The sequence below is a fragment of the Brachionichthys hirsutus genome, unplaced genomic scaffold (genome assembly GCF_040956055.1).
Source record: "Brachionichthys hirsutus isolate HB-005 unplaced genomic scaffold, CSIRO-AGI_Bhir_v1 contig_978, whole genome shotgun sequence".
NCBI lineage: Eukaryota > Metazoa > Chordata > Actinopteri > Lophiiformes > Brachionichthyidae > Brachionichthys > Brachionichthys hirsutus.
In genome coordinates, this window is record NW_027180388.1 from 209344 (window position 1) to 223104 (window position 13761).

The window sequence follows — 13761 nt, forward strand, 5'->3', positions numbered from 1 at the left end:
TTTGAGCAAATGAGGTTGAAAAACACACTAAAGGGACAGAATTACAACAGAACATTGATGAAAAAACAAAACACATTTCATCATTTCTTTAAATACAATAAATTACTGATCTACAGATGTATAAATGTCCATGAAATGTGGAAACTTATGACTGTTTAGATGCTGCTGTTTTGTGTTGGTTACAAAAATCCAGTAGTCTGTGGCCTCGGTCTTTCTTGAAATCATTATTTACCCGACCGAAGCCTCTGTCACTGCTGTTTGAGGAAGAGAGCGGCTCCAGTCTGGATCCACTGGTTGGGGTTTGCTCCACAGGGCAGACAGATGTGTGTGACCACCTTCACCCTCTCCGAGCTGGTGTAGAGAGGCAGCCAGATGCTCTCCTCTGATGCCGTGGAGTCTGCAGCAGTGCTCTAGAATGAAAACACACATTATGGAAGCTGCAGGCAGTTACAGTTTGAATTCAAATGCCAGCAACAAACAAAAGTCATCCATGCTGAAATCCCCAAACATCCCACTGAGGAGGGATGTTAGCTTTCTGCAAGGCTTTTAGACCTGAAAACATGTCTGACTGAATTTAACAGAACCGCAGATATCCATGTTTCACACACACAAATGAAATCTTCAAACGCAACAATATACCAATATAACATGCTAATTTAAACACAAACACATACCTGAGGAACCCAGGCCATGTAGCACAGAGGGACAGCCGAGACACTGGGAGAGTTATGTTGATTCTCACATAGATGAACACCATCAAAACTACAGCCTTCCAGCTGGAGACCTCCGACCTGGAAGAAGAGCAAAGCCCAACAAAATTAGACAAAGGAATGAGACACAGAAAAACAAGATGAAAGGATGACAAAACCAAAAAGTCTGCACATGACACACAACAGGGAGTGCATGTAACAAAAGATGACACACATTTCTGTCGCCAGATTAACCAGCATGCAGCATACATTGTGTTTGAGAGGGAGTGTTTATGTGAGGGAATTCAGTCCACTGATGGAGGGATTTTCCACTGGAGGACAGACAATAAAGGAAACCCTGGCGTCAAGCCAAACATACAGACGACCAACAAATCATCATAATCCGTGAAAGAAAAATAAGAGAGGGAGTGGGACACAAATCCCAGAGTGTGTGTGTGTGTGTGTGTGTGTGTGTAGGGCAGCTTATTGTTTCACAACAATTATCCCCCCCCTTTACTTTTTCTGTCAGATTTTATCTCACACAATTCAAGTTAGACACTTTGCATTGTCGCGACAGAAGCTTTTCCTTTGACGATTTGAATAGGAAACGAAATAATAATATCGCCCTTTAAATCAGAGCATAAAAGGGGAAGAAAGAAGAAAGAACGGCATTGTGCAGCATGCGAGAATCTGCATCCATCAAATGCGTTACAAAAGCGCAGGAGGCCGGCGGTGACTCAGCAGCAGCAGATGTCTCTAAAAGCAAACTCTTTGCTATTCTTCCCAACTTTCCCCTCTCCTGAAGGCACTGCGTTCTTTTCTTTTCTGCATTCTATTCTTGCGGTTTAACTTTACGTTTGCAATCACTCATCACTCAGCCTGTTGGTCTGCATGCATGATCTGCATGTGGTTTTACCTTGACTTGCAGCTCGGCCCGTGCTATGGGACGACTCCACGATGAGACAAACACCAAACTATCCATAGAACATCCCATGGACCTGAGAATCACACGTCGTCGTTAACGTCAGGGTGCATGCTCGATAAATCTCACATATACGCGAAAGCATCGAGCGTCACCTTGCAGTTTCCTGTCTTAGAGCGTTTAGGAAGGTGTCAGGGTGGAAGAGCTCCGATAGATCCAGGACGTCGGACAGAAGAGCTTGTCTTGCTGCACGTTCCACCCAAGTCTGGATACACACGCGGATCATCACGCATACACACACGCACAAAGATAAATTAAACATAAACTGAGCATGTAACAAATAATCACCCAGAGATGCAAATAGTTCAGGCATAAAACCTATTTTACACAGAGAGTCAGGCCCATTTAGTGGATCAATGAAAGTTAATAAGACAATCATCTTCAGGTCGAGGGGTGAACTTTTAAACAAATAGTGACTGAATGCTTTAATAATGAAATTTAAATATTCGTTCTCTCTCTCGTCAAAGTTTTGCAAAGATTACAAACTGAGTTTTAATTCACGTTAATTTTCATAGAGGACATCGATCTGTGCGTGGCCTCGATATTTGTACGCAAGTCGGCGTGTTTTTTTTAATGAGGCGAGAAAGGCTTACAAAGAGATGCAAAAGCAAGTCCATAAAATGTGCTGCGTACAGAATTTTATGTGCCCTTGTCTTTTTTCTTTATCACAGCATCAACAAGCTGACGAAGGAGGAACCCCAATTACAAGAATTTATGTACAAACACACACAAGTTATTTAAACACAGCGACATGTTATCAACGTAACGAAGACTCGTCACACAGTCCGTGTTTATTTACACTCAACATAATAATACTGGTTTTATGCTCCTCCAACATGTGATTTGAAATGGAACATCAGGATTCTGTGGCCAGAATAGAAGGGACATATATCATGGCGGCATGATCAAGGTAAAAATGATGATTTATCCTCCCCGTTGGTGGATGACCGCCTCCTCTAATCAGAGGTCCAGCACTAAAGTTTCCTGTAAAAGCCAGGGTGCACAGGGGTGCAAAGGATTTGGCCTGAATATGCATTCTATGGTTGATGTATGAACACTATGTTCAAGGTCGTCCAACAGTGCCGCTAGTACTTTGTTCTTTAGCAGCTCCGCATAGCAGACACTTTGGCCTTCATCAGACTGATTAGCTAGCAGGACACAGACAACCCTAACTCTAAACCGAGCTGTAGCCCTAACTCTTCCTACATCCCCTAACTCTAAACCTAGCTGCAGTCCTAACTCTTCCCACCCCCCCTAACCCTAAACCGAGCTGCAGCCTCAACTCTTCTTACACCCCCTAACTCTAAACCTAGCTGCACCCCTAACTCTTCCCACACCCCCTAACCCTAACCCGAGCTGCAGCCCTCTAAGTGAGAATCTTCACCTCCTAGCACCAATTTATAACTTACAAACAGTTCACAGAACCTCACGTTATTATATGACAAATGCTAGGATTCTTTAGCTCTACAGGGTTCTTAAAGGAAAATGTTAACTATGTAGCTTAAAATCACAAATTGCAATTTGAAAAGAATGGCAAAGAAAGCATACTTTTTCTGGCTCAAGACACTTTCCAGAGGAAACAGAAAGAAAGCAAACACAAAAAATAAGAACTGGCACTACTGTGGAGTATTTGGATGCAAGGTCCTTTTTTAAATTGCTTGAATACTAAGAGTGTCCTCCTATAACACTCGACATGTCTGGAGGCCAAGGCTCCTGGCAGCACATAAATGCAGAAATGAATTAAAGGGATCCTTCAATCCTTACATTTATTCTGATTAGAAAACCCAAGTTTCCATCCTGTTAGGACCGTCACAGGGGGCTATTACCTGTATAGCGAGAGCTCGTGTTACCACAGCTCTGAGGTACTGCATCGGCTCTTCCGGCCCTTCCCATTTATTTTGCCATGTTGAAGGGCACTGTTGTTGAGGGGAAAAAGCACAAGGAGGAAGGAAGTAAACAAACAAGTGTTATTATTATTCTTCAGGAGAGATAAGCTCATGGTGAGCACAAAATACTGCAAGATATGCCTGAAACAACACAAAAATGTATCAGACTCACAATGTTTTTGCCGAAGAAGAAATATTTGATACTGAAAACAACATATGCCTGCTTTTCTCTAAGTTTTGGTTACGACCGGTGGAATAAGATCCAGCCAATGTGGGTTGGCAAGAAGAAAGGCAGGACTCTTTCCAGATACCAAGCAGTTTTAGATGTCAATAACCTAGAAACAACTGTGAATTGGAAGCTGAACACCAAAAATATGATGGTATTCGTGCAAATTTGAGTATCTGTTAGTGATGAATCATGACAATTAGAAAATAGTTGTGAATATTTTATGATAGAGTAGATAAATTATAACATTATACGAGAGTTCTGATTAAATTCTGTTTATTTTTGTGGCATGTAGTAAAAAAATATATAATTAAAGTTCTGGTAGATTTTCAGAATACACATTTATAGTTTGGGAAAAAATGTATCCACAAAAACTCCCCACAAAAAAACCCACAAAACATTTATGATTCATTTCGAGCGGTATAGTGGTGTAGTGGGTAGCGCTGTCCCCTCACAGTACCGGGTCTGAAACCTATCTGTACGGAGTTTGTATGCGCTCCACGTGGGTTTCCTCCCACCTTCAAAAACATGAACTTTAGGTGAATTGATTACTACAAAATCATCAGTAATGTACGAGTGTGTGCAAGAATGGCTTTCTGTCTGTCTGTGTCTGGCCCCACGATGTGCTGGCGACACGTCCGAGGTGTACCCCATCACTCGCCCATAGCCAGCTGGGATAAGCTCCAGCAACTTCCGTGAACTGAAAAGTGGCTGTAGATGAGACAGTCGTGAACATGAATGGAAGATTCGTTTTTATCCAGTGCTAATAACGACACATTCATGTGACTGTGCAGTCGGTTCTCAGGGCATTAAATTGGTGCAAATTCAGTCTCAAGGTACCGGTAACTCCCTGAATATTTTGCCACGTGTGGGGGCTTTCTGGCAAGCCATTATTTTGAATAAGAACATTCCTTTTATCACTTACCAGCCTGTCTGTGACCGCGATGTTAAGATTAAATGCTAATTTATCGTAACTGGTGCCGATTTATCACTGATCATAGAGATTGTTTAATCAGTCAAACCACCATCATTGCATCTGTCCTCATGCTTTCGCATTAATTATAGCAGCCCTGATCAAAGACTCTGGTGATATTTATTTCTGTTTTTCCACTGCCATTCACTGCTCTCCTCTGATGCTTGGAAAGTTTCTAAGTATCTAATTATTTCTTACTGCACAAATGAGGAGAGGGGCAATGTAGCTAATGGAACCAGAGTTGTGCCTGCGATACCTTTACAAATTTAACCATGATCCACCTTCCAAAAACATAAATAAATGGATATGATTGCTTAAAAGTGGTCCTTTAACTGGTGCGCTCGGCAGCCGAAGATGTCCTGGAGCTTTCAATTTTTTGTCTGCCTACGTTGTGCTCTTAAAAAAGAAAAAAAAAGGTATTCAGTATAGAAGCACTAATGCACTCGCTAATGTATTCCATTAGAAAGAGTTCTGTTATTTGACACATCTGGAGTTGTGGATGATATTATCTGCTGCGTAACTCTGGGTGAAGTTCGCTTCAAACAGGTCTGTCCCAAGCCTAATCTGAATTAAAAACTGACTGGAGACAAAAACTGAAGAAATTGGTTTGGAGAGAGAGATGGGAATGAGATTAAAGAACCATTTATTAAAATAAAAACAGTCACAAAGCAGTGAGAAATGAATTACGGCCAAGGCGTCTCTCTCTCTCTCTCAGGAAATTACAAACAGAAACATAGTAAAAGTTTGATTGTGCAGCTCTCCTCCTCCCCATCACAGCCACTTTGAAACGCAGGAGGGTAAGCGCTGCGTGTGTTCGACATTTACAGTCAGCTCTGCGTTTGCCCCTGTGGACAAAACCTCTCTGTGTGGAACATTTTCCACTTTTGCCTCCAGTCAAAAGAAATAATTTACTTCCATCTCTAAGTCAAAGAGATAAGACTTATTGTATATTTTATGATGAGATAAATCAAAGTTCCATCCAATGTGCTGAGCTGTCAGAGCAGAAAATCTGCTGAATGTCAAATAACAGACACTATTCTATCTGACGCTGTTGAAACAAAGGCAGCCAAGACATGTGTATTCATTTTTATAATTTGACTATCTGATTGAATAATTTACCACTTGATTGAGGAGGGCAGTGGCCAGCCTCTGGACCTCAGGAGTCAACAGTTGGGCCCCTCTGGTGACCTTGCTCAACGCGGACAGGGATTGGTGGAGACTCTGTGACAACACTTACAGGTTAGCGACATTAAACAACATTATTACCTCGAGCTGCCATTTCAGTGGTTATTAGCTGAATGAGCTAACGGTTTTAGCGTTCTTATTTTAATGTAATTACTTTCAACAAGTAAATGAAAGTAACAAGAAGTGTAAGTACAACAAATATTTTAAACAAAAGGTAATGTAATATATATTGTTAAATTATATTTCAAACAATAGACAGATATTTACATTTTTGTTTCTGAATTTCTGACGCACCTGGACCAGGCGGATAGCATTAAACAGCTCCAGAGTGATGAATGACAGAACCGGTGACCCCTGACCTTCAGCAGGCGGAGACACGTTCTGGTGTATCAGCTTAGAACCCTGACAAACAGTAGACAGACAAGCAGGTTAGCATGAAGGAAGCAGATATAATTGGACAATAGTCATATTAATTGACTTAGAGCTCTGGATGTTTGGACAATTTAATCAATTGAACACTGTCATCTCTGTTCCCTGTGAGCTTCCTTAGCACAATCATACATGAACTAAAATGGTTTTTCCACAATGAAGAATGAGCTGTAATTACATTTGGATTAGGTTTTTTTCCCCAGAATGCAAACAGGGGAGTTCATTTCCATTTGTCAGCAGAAGGATCAATTGTAAGTGTGTGTGTGCACAACAGATGCTACGCGCAAAAAAAGACACACAAAAAATGTAATTGTGATGTATTCTGTTGTGCGTACTACTCCATATTAATGTAGTCCTAGCCAGCGAAAGGCAGAGTAGAGAATAGAGAGAGAGAGAGAGAGGGATGGTGCGAATGCAGGATAGAGGAAAGAAAAAACGAGTGAGATATAAATGAGACAATAAACAATTGCCTCCATTCAGAAGCACATAACAGCCAACAATGCCATATGCTGTCTCTTTCCCCTGGTCTTGATCCAGACTTTATAAAGATTTGATGAAATAAATACATTCAATTCGTACAAAGAAATACACAGACAGCAGGCAAATGCTATATTATCCAGACATAAAATGACCACCAGCCACCCAATCAGTCCGTGTTCAGTTGAAAAGATAAGGATGTGCATTCAGGGAACACAAATCCACTGATGGTCAACCACAAGATGTTAGCCGATGACAGAAGGGTCCGCTAATTGAACGCAGTCGGAGGTAGATTGTAATCTGTGGGTAACTAGCTAGTGAAACGCTAGCAATGTTTAACACAGCCAATGCGTCTACTTGAAATGAGAGAGGGGGAAGGCGGGAGTAGAAAGAGAGGGAGGCATCAGTGCAAATGAGCAAACAGGAGAGTATGTGACAGCATGAGAGTGAATACAACAGAGGGAACACGGTGGCTGAATGATTCAAAAAAGAGGTAGATGTCCTTCTGATTTGGAAAGGTGCCAGTCTCCAAGCAACCGCAGGAGTCCTGCTATCATCCTCATTGTTCAATTAGACCCTACTTATTCACAATGAACTTTCACGGGTTTTAATTTAGACTAGTTATTGCTGCATGGGGAATGTAATAGCATGTTGAATAATAAATCAGCATTTAGCAAATACAAGTTAGTTTTATGACAAAATGGTACAAGATATTCAGACATGTAGTGTTTCAATGATGTAAAGATTATGGTGTGATCTATAGATGTGTTATCACATTCCTTAAATTTTAAGGAAAAAAATATGAACTGATGAGATTCAGGCATGGAGTCAACTTAATAAATTTGCTGAAGATGAAATAAAGTTGACATTTGGCCAGCTTTTCAGTTTGGCAAGTAAACGGCAACATAAAAGGAGGTTTGATCCTGCCTCAGAGTTGGAAGCAAACCGAGCAGTTGTGGAAATCGACAAAGGAGAATGGGAAATATTAACTGAACCAACCTGGTTGAGTTTCTTCCACAAGAGGAAGATGGGTGCAAGTCCACTTGACCAAAGCTCCCTGTCAAACTTTGAACCGGTTGCAACAGAGCGGCTTAAGACACGCAGCTGAGAAATCACCTACGAGTCAATCAAATACACAGACAAACAAATTAATGACATTCAGAAAATAAGTGGCAACAGAGCGGCACCTTTTTCCAACTGACACATTCCATTCCTGTTTACGCAGGAAGCCCTGCAGCAGGCTTTGAAAAGGTTGCCTAAAAATAAATGACGGCGGTTTCTTACAACCACCTTATAATAAATAGACCCATAAAGTCGCATGCAAAATAGGTCTGTGTGGCTTCAGTCTTCTACAAAAATGTGCAAAATGTAAATGGAATAAACAAGCAAGCATTCAATGCAGAGTTAAAGAAGTAAATCATTAGAACAACATCATTGATAACTCTGGTTTCACTGTTTCATGACCTAAAATACTACAGAGGAATACATTCCAAAAACACACATCAGCTAACAGGCCCTTAAGCGCCTAGTCAAGCAGGATTAGATGCAGGCATAGAGTCCTGAACGGTGCTTTTATCTTGACCCAGCGTGTGTTAATGTGATTTTCTACATATCTGTGTGTCATGGGGAAGGCAAAGTGCCTGATAAATGGCTTTCATTTTGGCCAGGAGGACTCTTTACCAACACCCGTTTTATCTTCTCTGTTCAGAAGGGGTGTGTGTGTGTGTGTGTGTGAGAATGACAGCAAGAGAGGGGACGAGTGAGAGAAGAGAAGGATGAAAAAACAGATAGCTAATCTAGAATTTCACCTACAGTAAAAATGAGAGCGGCTGAGGATGGAGATTTGAAATATACTTGGGGTCAAACGTATAGGGATTTAAATATATTAAATATCATTCTTATCTTAACCAATGGCAACAAAGCAGCAACTGCATAATTTAACATCCTATGCAAACAGTGCTACCACTGCACCATCGTGCTACCGTCATGTTTATTACAAGTGCAATTCAGGACTGCATCTCATATAAACTATTTGTCATAGTGAAGAAGTTATTTGATGAAGACAACTAAAAACTCTCAACCTGTCACATATGAAACAACATCATCACTGGATACAGTTAAGTTCCAAACCAAGAGGATTGCCAAGGTGAGAGAGAGCGAGAGAGATAGAGAGAGAATGTGACAAATGACAGCAGGAAGAGAGACAAGTAGACATGGGTGGAGTGTGGCTTTGTGGAACCCGTGTGCTCTAAACTATGGTATGTTGTTGGCTGCAGGAAGCCTGAAAACACAAGCTCTAGTGGTTAAACATGGTTTGAGTGTGCCGAGTTTACTGGAGCTAGTTTCACACAGGAAGAAATAATTATTGCATAATCCTCAATCCATCATGTCACTCGCTTTTATTTTTGCTTTTATTCCATTGACAGATAAATGAGGTTCTTTGATTTTTTTGCTCTTGTTTCTTGAATTCTTTTTTTCATCGAGTCAGAACTCTGGGATATTTAAGTTTTTATGTGCATGACATCAGTATTGTGTGCCAGGAATTACTTAGATGCTAAATTCTATGCCTAAAGTTTGGCCAGGACATAACAAATTGATTGATACCCTGTTTGAAAACTAATTGCCTTGGGACTATTGTTAAACCTGTATAATGGCTGCAGCGTAAAAAGCCACTTGCACCTATGAGCTATGGCAACAATTCACACCAACAACATGACCTCCGCTTTGATCAAATCTGGCACGATATGCACTGTGATGGATTACCCATGTAACCCTAGTTCCATGTCTCTGCAAGGTGAATTTTATTTTGTAGTGAAATAAATGGAAATGGATGGCTGCCTGGTATAATGGTTTAACCTTAAATTGAAGTCCTGGCCATGAAATAAACTGCTTTCATGTCTCCTGAAGGGAGGTGATGCCCTCCACCACAACTGAGGTCGCTGGCTGGTTTGAAGGATACACATTCAAACATGCATTAACTCAAACACTGTGATTCAAGCAAGACTATAGATTGTATAAAAAAAGAGAACTACATAAAAACTTAACTGCACAGGTTTCACCTACAATATGCTTGAGTAATATCCTGTGTAATGCAAACAGCAATTAGGAGATAAATAGCCTTTCTGTACAAAGAGTGCAGTGACCTTGCAAAAACACGGCTGCCAAAGTGAAAAATTGACTTCACTATGGCAGGGAGTGCTTACTTGTTCATTTTGTTAGAACCTCCGGAAGTCGGAGAACGTCAGCATGTTGATGCATGTGCTATACTTTTAATGTAGGTCTCTTCCTTGAAAGATCTGTTTGCTATTACTTTCATGCTTTTATGTATTACCGGTATTTATTTATTATTATTTTGCAAATAAGGCATCGTAATCAATTCAAATATCTGATCGGTTCTGATCACTTTTCACGATAAACACAGAGCACATCTCTAACTCACAATGAGGATGAGTGTCTGCCCATGTGTGAACTGGGATGTTAGTGCTTCACGGAGCATGTAAAAAATAAGACATGTGCACAGCTATACATCGAGTGTGTTTGCTTGTGTCGATGGCTGCACCTGGGAGCTGATGATTCTCTGGGAGGATCGCTCTATGTTGGCAGGCAGACCAAAGAAGGCAGGTCTGTCATCCTCTGGGAGATTCTCTATTATGTTCCGATAGTCCTGGAAAGAAACACAAAAACATACAGCTCACACAGAAAAGCTGAAGACAGTCAATTTGAGCATGTTAAAATACAACACAATGCTTTTTTTTTTTCAAAAATGCTGCTAAATTGAAAAAGTATAAACTCCTAGCATGCTTCTTAGGGCTGAAATGTGGGAGTATAAGATAAACTAGGAGGGCAGTTGGATAGAGTATCTCTGCCAAGGCCAATAGTCCACTCTCCTATTACATGTAGATCTGCAAGTGCAACTAAATGTGTGGGTAGATTTCCAAAAAGTATTGGAATTATGTCAAAATAAGGCCACGCGTATCATCGCAGTATCTGCAGAGAACCAACATGTACCCAAAGTTTCTTCAGTTTGTTACTGTTATTATCAAAGAGAGGAAATAATATAGTAATCTTGAAATATAGCATTCCTACTGGAGGTAAAAAATACTGCACAGTCCTGAATTCTATGCATTTATACAGATTGATACAGCTTTCCTTACGTTATCAATTATCAATGTCACTTACATTCAATGTGGATATTTCCATATCGACTTCATTTGTGCAGGAAGTCGTCTTTCTAAGGCTCTGCAGTGTAATAACTTATTCAATCTATCTAATCGATAGGTTGGGCTTTCATTTATCTTTGTGAATTCTACACTACGTCAACAGAATGCAAGGCAACTTTAAGGTTACCTAATTGGATGAATTTGCATTGGCAACTTTATACATTAAATTAAAATAAAACTGACACCTAATACGTAGGAAAGTCCATCACTGAGCTGGTAAACTATTCAGGAAAAATACTGGGAGTATTAATTACGTTTTTGCTCCTCTGCCAATACAACTTGACCATTTAAGGAAGCCAACAACAACATTTGAATTTAAGTAAATTGGAACCATAGAAGTGGCTTTTTCTCTCTGGCAAGAAATACTTCTTGAATATCTTCAAGAGCTTTGCATCGAGCACTATGGCTGCAAATATTCATTAAAATCCATTCTTTGACAACTGTGATGTCCTGACAACTTACCAATAGGGAGCAAGAGTTTGGGAGGTTGATTTGAGGCGGAAAGAAACACGTTCCCCTTCTGCTCGATCTCTGGCCACCTGAGAGGAGCTGCGAGGAGAAGAACTGCTCCAGATAGGAGCGCAGGATGCGGAGGTCAGAGGGGTTGTCGATACGTCCACCGTAGATGGCGCTCTCCAGAAGACCGTGGACGAACTCCCACTGGAAAGGTCTGCCACCTTAAGGAGGTAGAAATGTAGATGGTGATTAATGAAAGCTACAGATGTATGTATTCAGAAAACAAAAGGAAACTCCAGTAACACGCACACAGTGGGCATCTACCACATGCTTCAATTAAAGAGGTAATTGATTGAAGAACACACAGATTCAATCCCACATTGCAGCAGTCTCCACTTTACTATAATGTTTGCTACCAATCCCTTACCTTCAAAAAGCCTGTCAATGATCTCAAAGCTGGCACGGAGGTCCGACAGAGAGAACTCGTAGAACTTAGTCCAACCCTGGGAAAGGGGAAAAAAATATATTTATTGTACCGGTACTACAAAGACTTACCTTACTACAGTCTAAATCCCTGACATACTGTTTATCAAGCATAAAGATTGTTGTTCTGGTCGTGTTTGTCTTCTCCTTGAGGTTGACCTACCCTAATTTTCTAGGAATTACAACAAAATATCTGAAGCAATAAAAAGGATTTCCAAACTCTTACAGCCCAGTGATCTTATGTACCAGTAAAGAGCATTCAATTCAGTCTACTGTGTTATTGTCTTCCATAATGACTCCACTCGTATATCTTTTCAAATATTTTGTGCACACTGAAAAAAGATGAAAAGAATAAATTGGAGAGGAAGGATGAAGGCAGTAAGTGACGGTGGAGAGGACTGCTTCTGTAATTGGGTGATCATGTTCTTGGATGGGAAATAACATTACACTCTCAAATGAAGACACTTAGCAGAGGTTCAAGGATTGAGAGACAAAGAGAAAAGAAACATTTGCGAGTAATGGCGCAGACTAAGGATGGAAAAAAAACAAGTAAATAGAGGTTCTCTCTGCTTCTTCCGAGAGTTTAATAATCCTGTGTGCCAAATCATACATTGCTATACAAACAGAAAGCGATACCAGCCTTTTATAACTGCAGAGATGTTGCAATATTTAATGAGACAGACCTCTCATTAGATAAATTGTGTGTAGGGCTGTTGAGTGAAACCAGAGAAGTGTCAAGATGGAGAGGATGCTGCATCAGTGTGAACGCAGCACATTTTAATTAATTTAGATTAATGGAAATCTAACAAGCGAAAAATTACATCGACAGAATAAAATGCTGAATATAACATCCACATAACAACCGGAATGGTAATCAGTCCACCCTTAATCCCTATGGCCTCATAACTCTTCAGCATCACTTCTCTCAATGATTTTTGATCTCCTATCCATTTTATGCTAATTCTTGAGGTTCAACTAAGGAAATAAATAGCATGTTTTTCTCTAAGAATGCAAATTAAACCATTTTTTACACACTCTATTGTGTTATGTGGACATCCTTTATCAGCAGAATTGAGGGTCAAATGAGGAAAAGTCATGTTCCCCAGCTCTGAACATTTTGAGCTGTACGTATGTGGCGCATTAAAATGTATCACTTACCGGTAATGTTATTTAGAGCTGCTGTGAGGCTGGAATGGAATCTATGTTTGATTGGTATTTACCTTCAAGGTCAGGTCAGGTCACATAGTTCATTGTCCCCGGAGGGAAACTGTTACGCTAGCGTAAATCACGAAGAGTAAAAACGAAGAATCAAACTTGAACAAGTCCAGTTGATTCTTCGCTTTTGCTCTTTGTGAGTTACCTCGACCTGGATGACTGAGAACCTGCACAGATATGTGCTAGCGTGATCTCTTACATGGGGGTTACTTAATGTTTTCGAAAGATAACCAGATGGAATACGCAACATTGACATGCTACGATTAAACAGGAACTGTGTTTTTCCCCCTTTTACTACAGTGTTAGTTTACTTTCCGACATGAAGTAGAGGAACTCTGATCACTCAGGTATATGTGGAGGTGTCTGTGTATTTTACCTGTGGTATGTAATTGCGTCTCTCTTGGCAGACAGCATGGAACCAAGCCAAACAAAACAAGGATTGGGCTCTTGCCAGGATGCCTCCTACAAACAAATGATCAATATGTCATGACAAAAGAGGAGAGGAAAGGAGGAGAGGAGAGGAGAGGAGAGGAGAGCCAA

The 13761-nt window shown here is 40.5% G+C and overlaps 1 protein-coding gene across 1 annotated transcript in view; it reads right to left on the reverse strand.

Moving 5' to 3' along the window:
- Window positions 1-248: 248 nt before the first annotated feature.
- Window positions 249-13761, reverse strand: part of LOC137914448 (cytoplasmic dynein 2 heavy chain 1-like) — a gene marked incomplete at its 5' end in the record, with an annotated part of 40321 nt that continues 26808 nt past the window's right edge. The window contains 12 exons of the mRNA XM_068757998.1: window positions 249-410; window positions 675-791; window positions 1606-1687; window positions 1767-1876; window positions 3498-3587; window positions 5876-5977; window positions 6236-6343; window positions 7847-7963; window positions 10407-10511; window positions 11530-11744; window positions 11951-12026; window positions 13598-13683. Coding sequence (XP_068614099.1) covers window positions 249-410; window positions 675-791; window positions 1606-1687; window positions 1767-1876; window positions 3498-3587; window positions 5876-5977; window positions 6236-6343; window positions 7847-7963; window positions 10407-10511; window positions 11530-11744; window positions 11951-12026; window positions 13598-13683 — 1370 coding nt within the window. The remainder of the gene's footprint in view (window positions 411-674; window positions 792-1605; window positions 1688-1766; window positions 1877-3497; window positions 3588-5875; window positions 5978-6235; window positions 6344-7846; window positions 7964-10406; window positions 10512-11529; window positions 11745-11950; window positions 12027-13597; window positions 13684-13761) is intronic.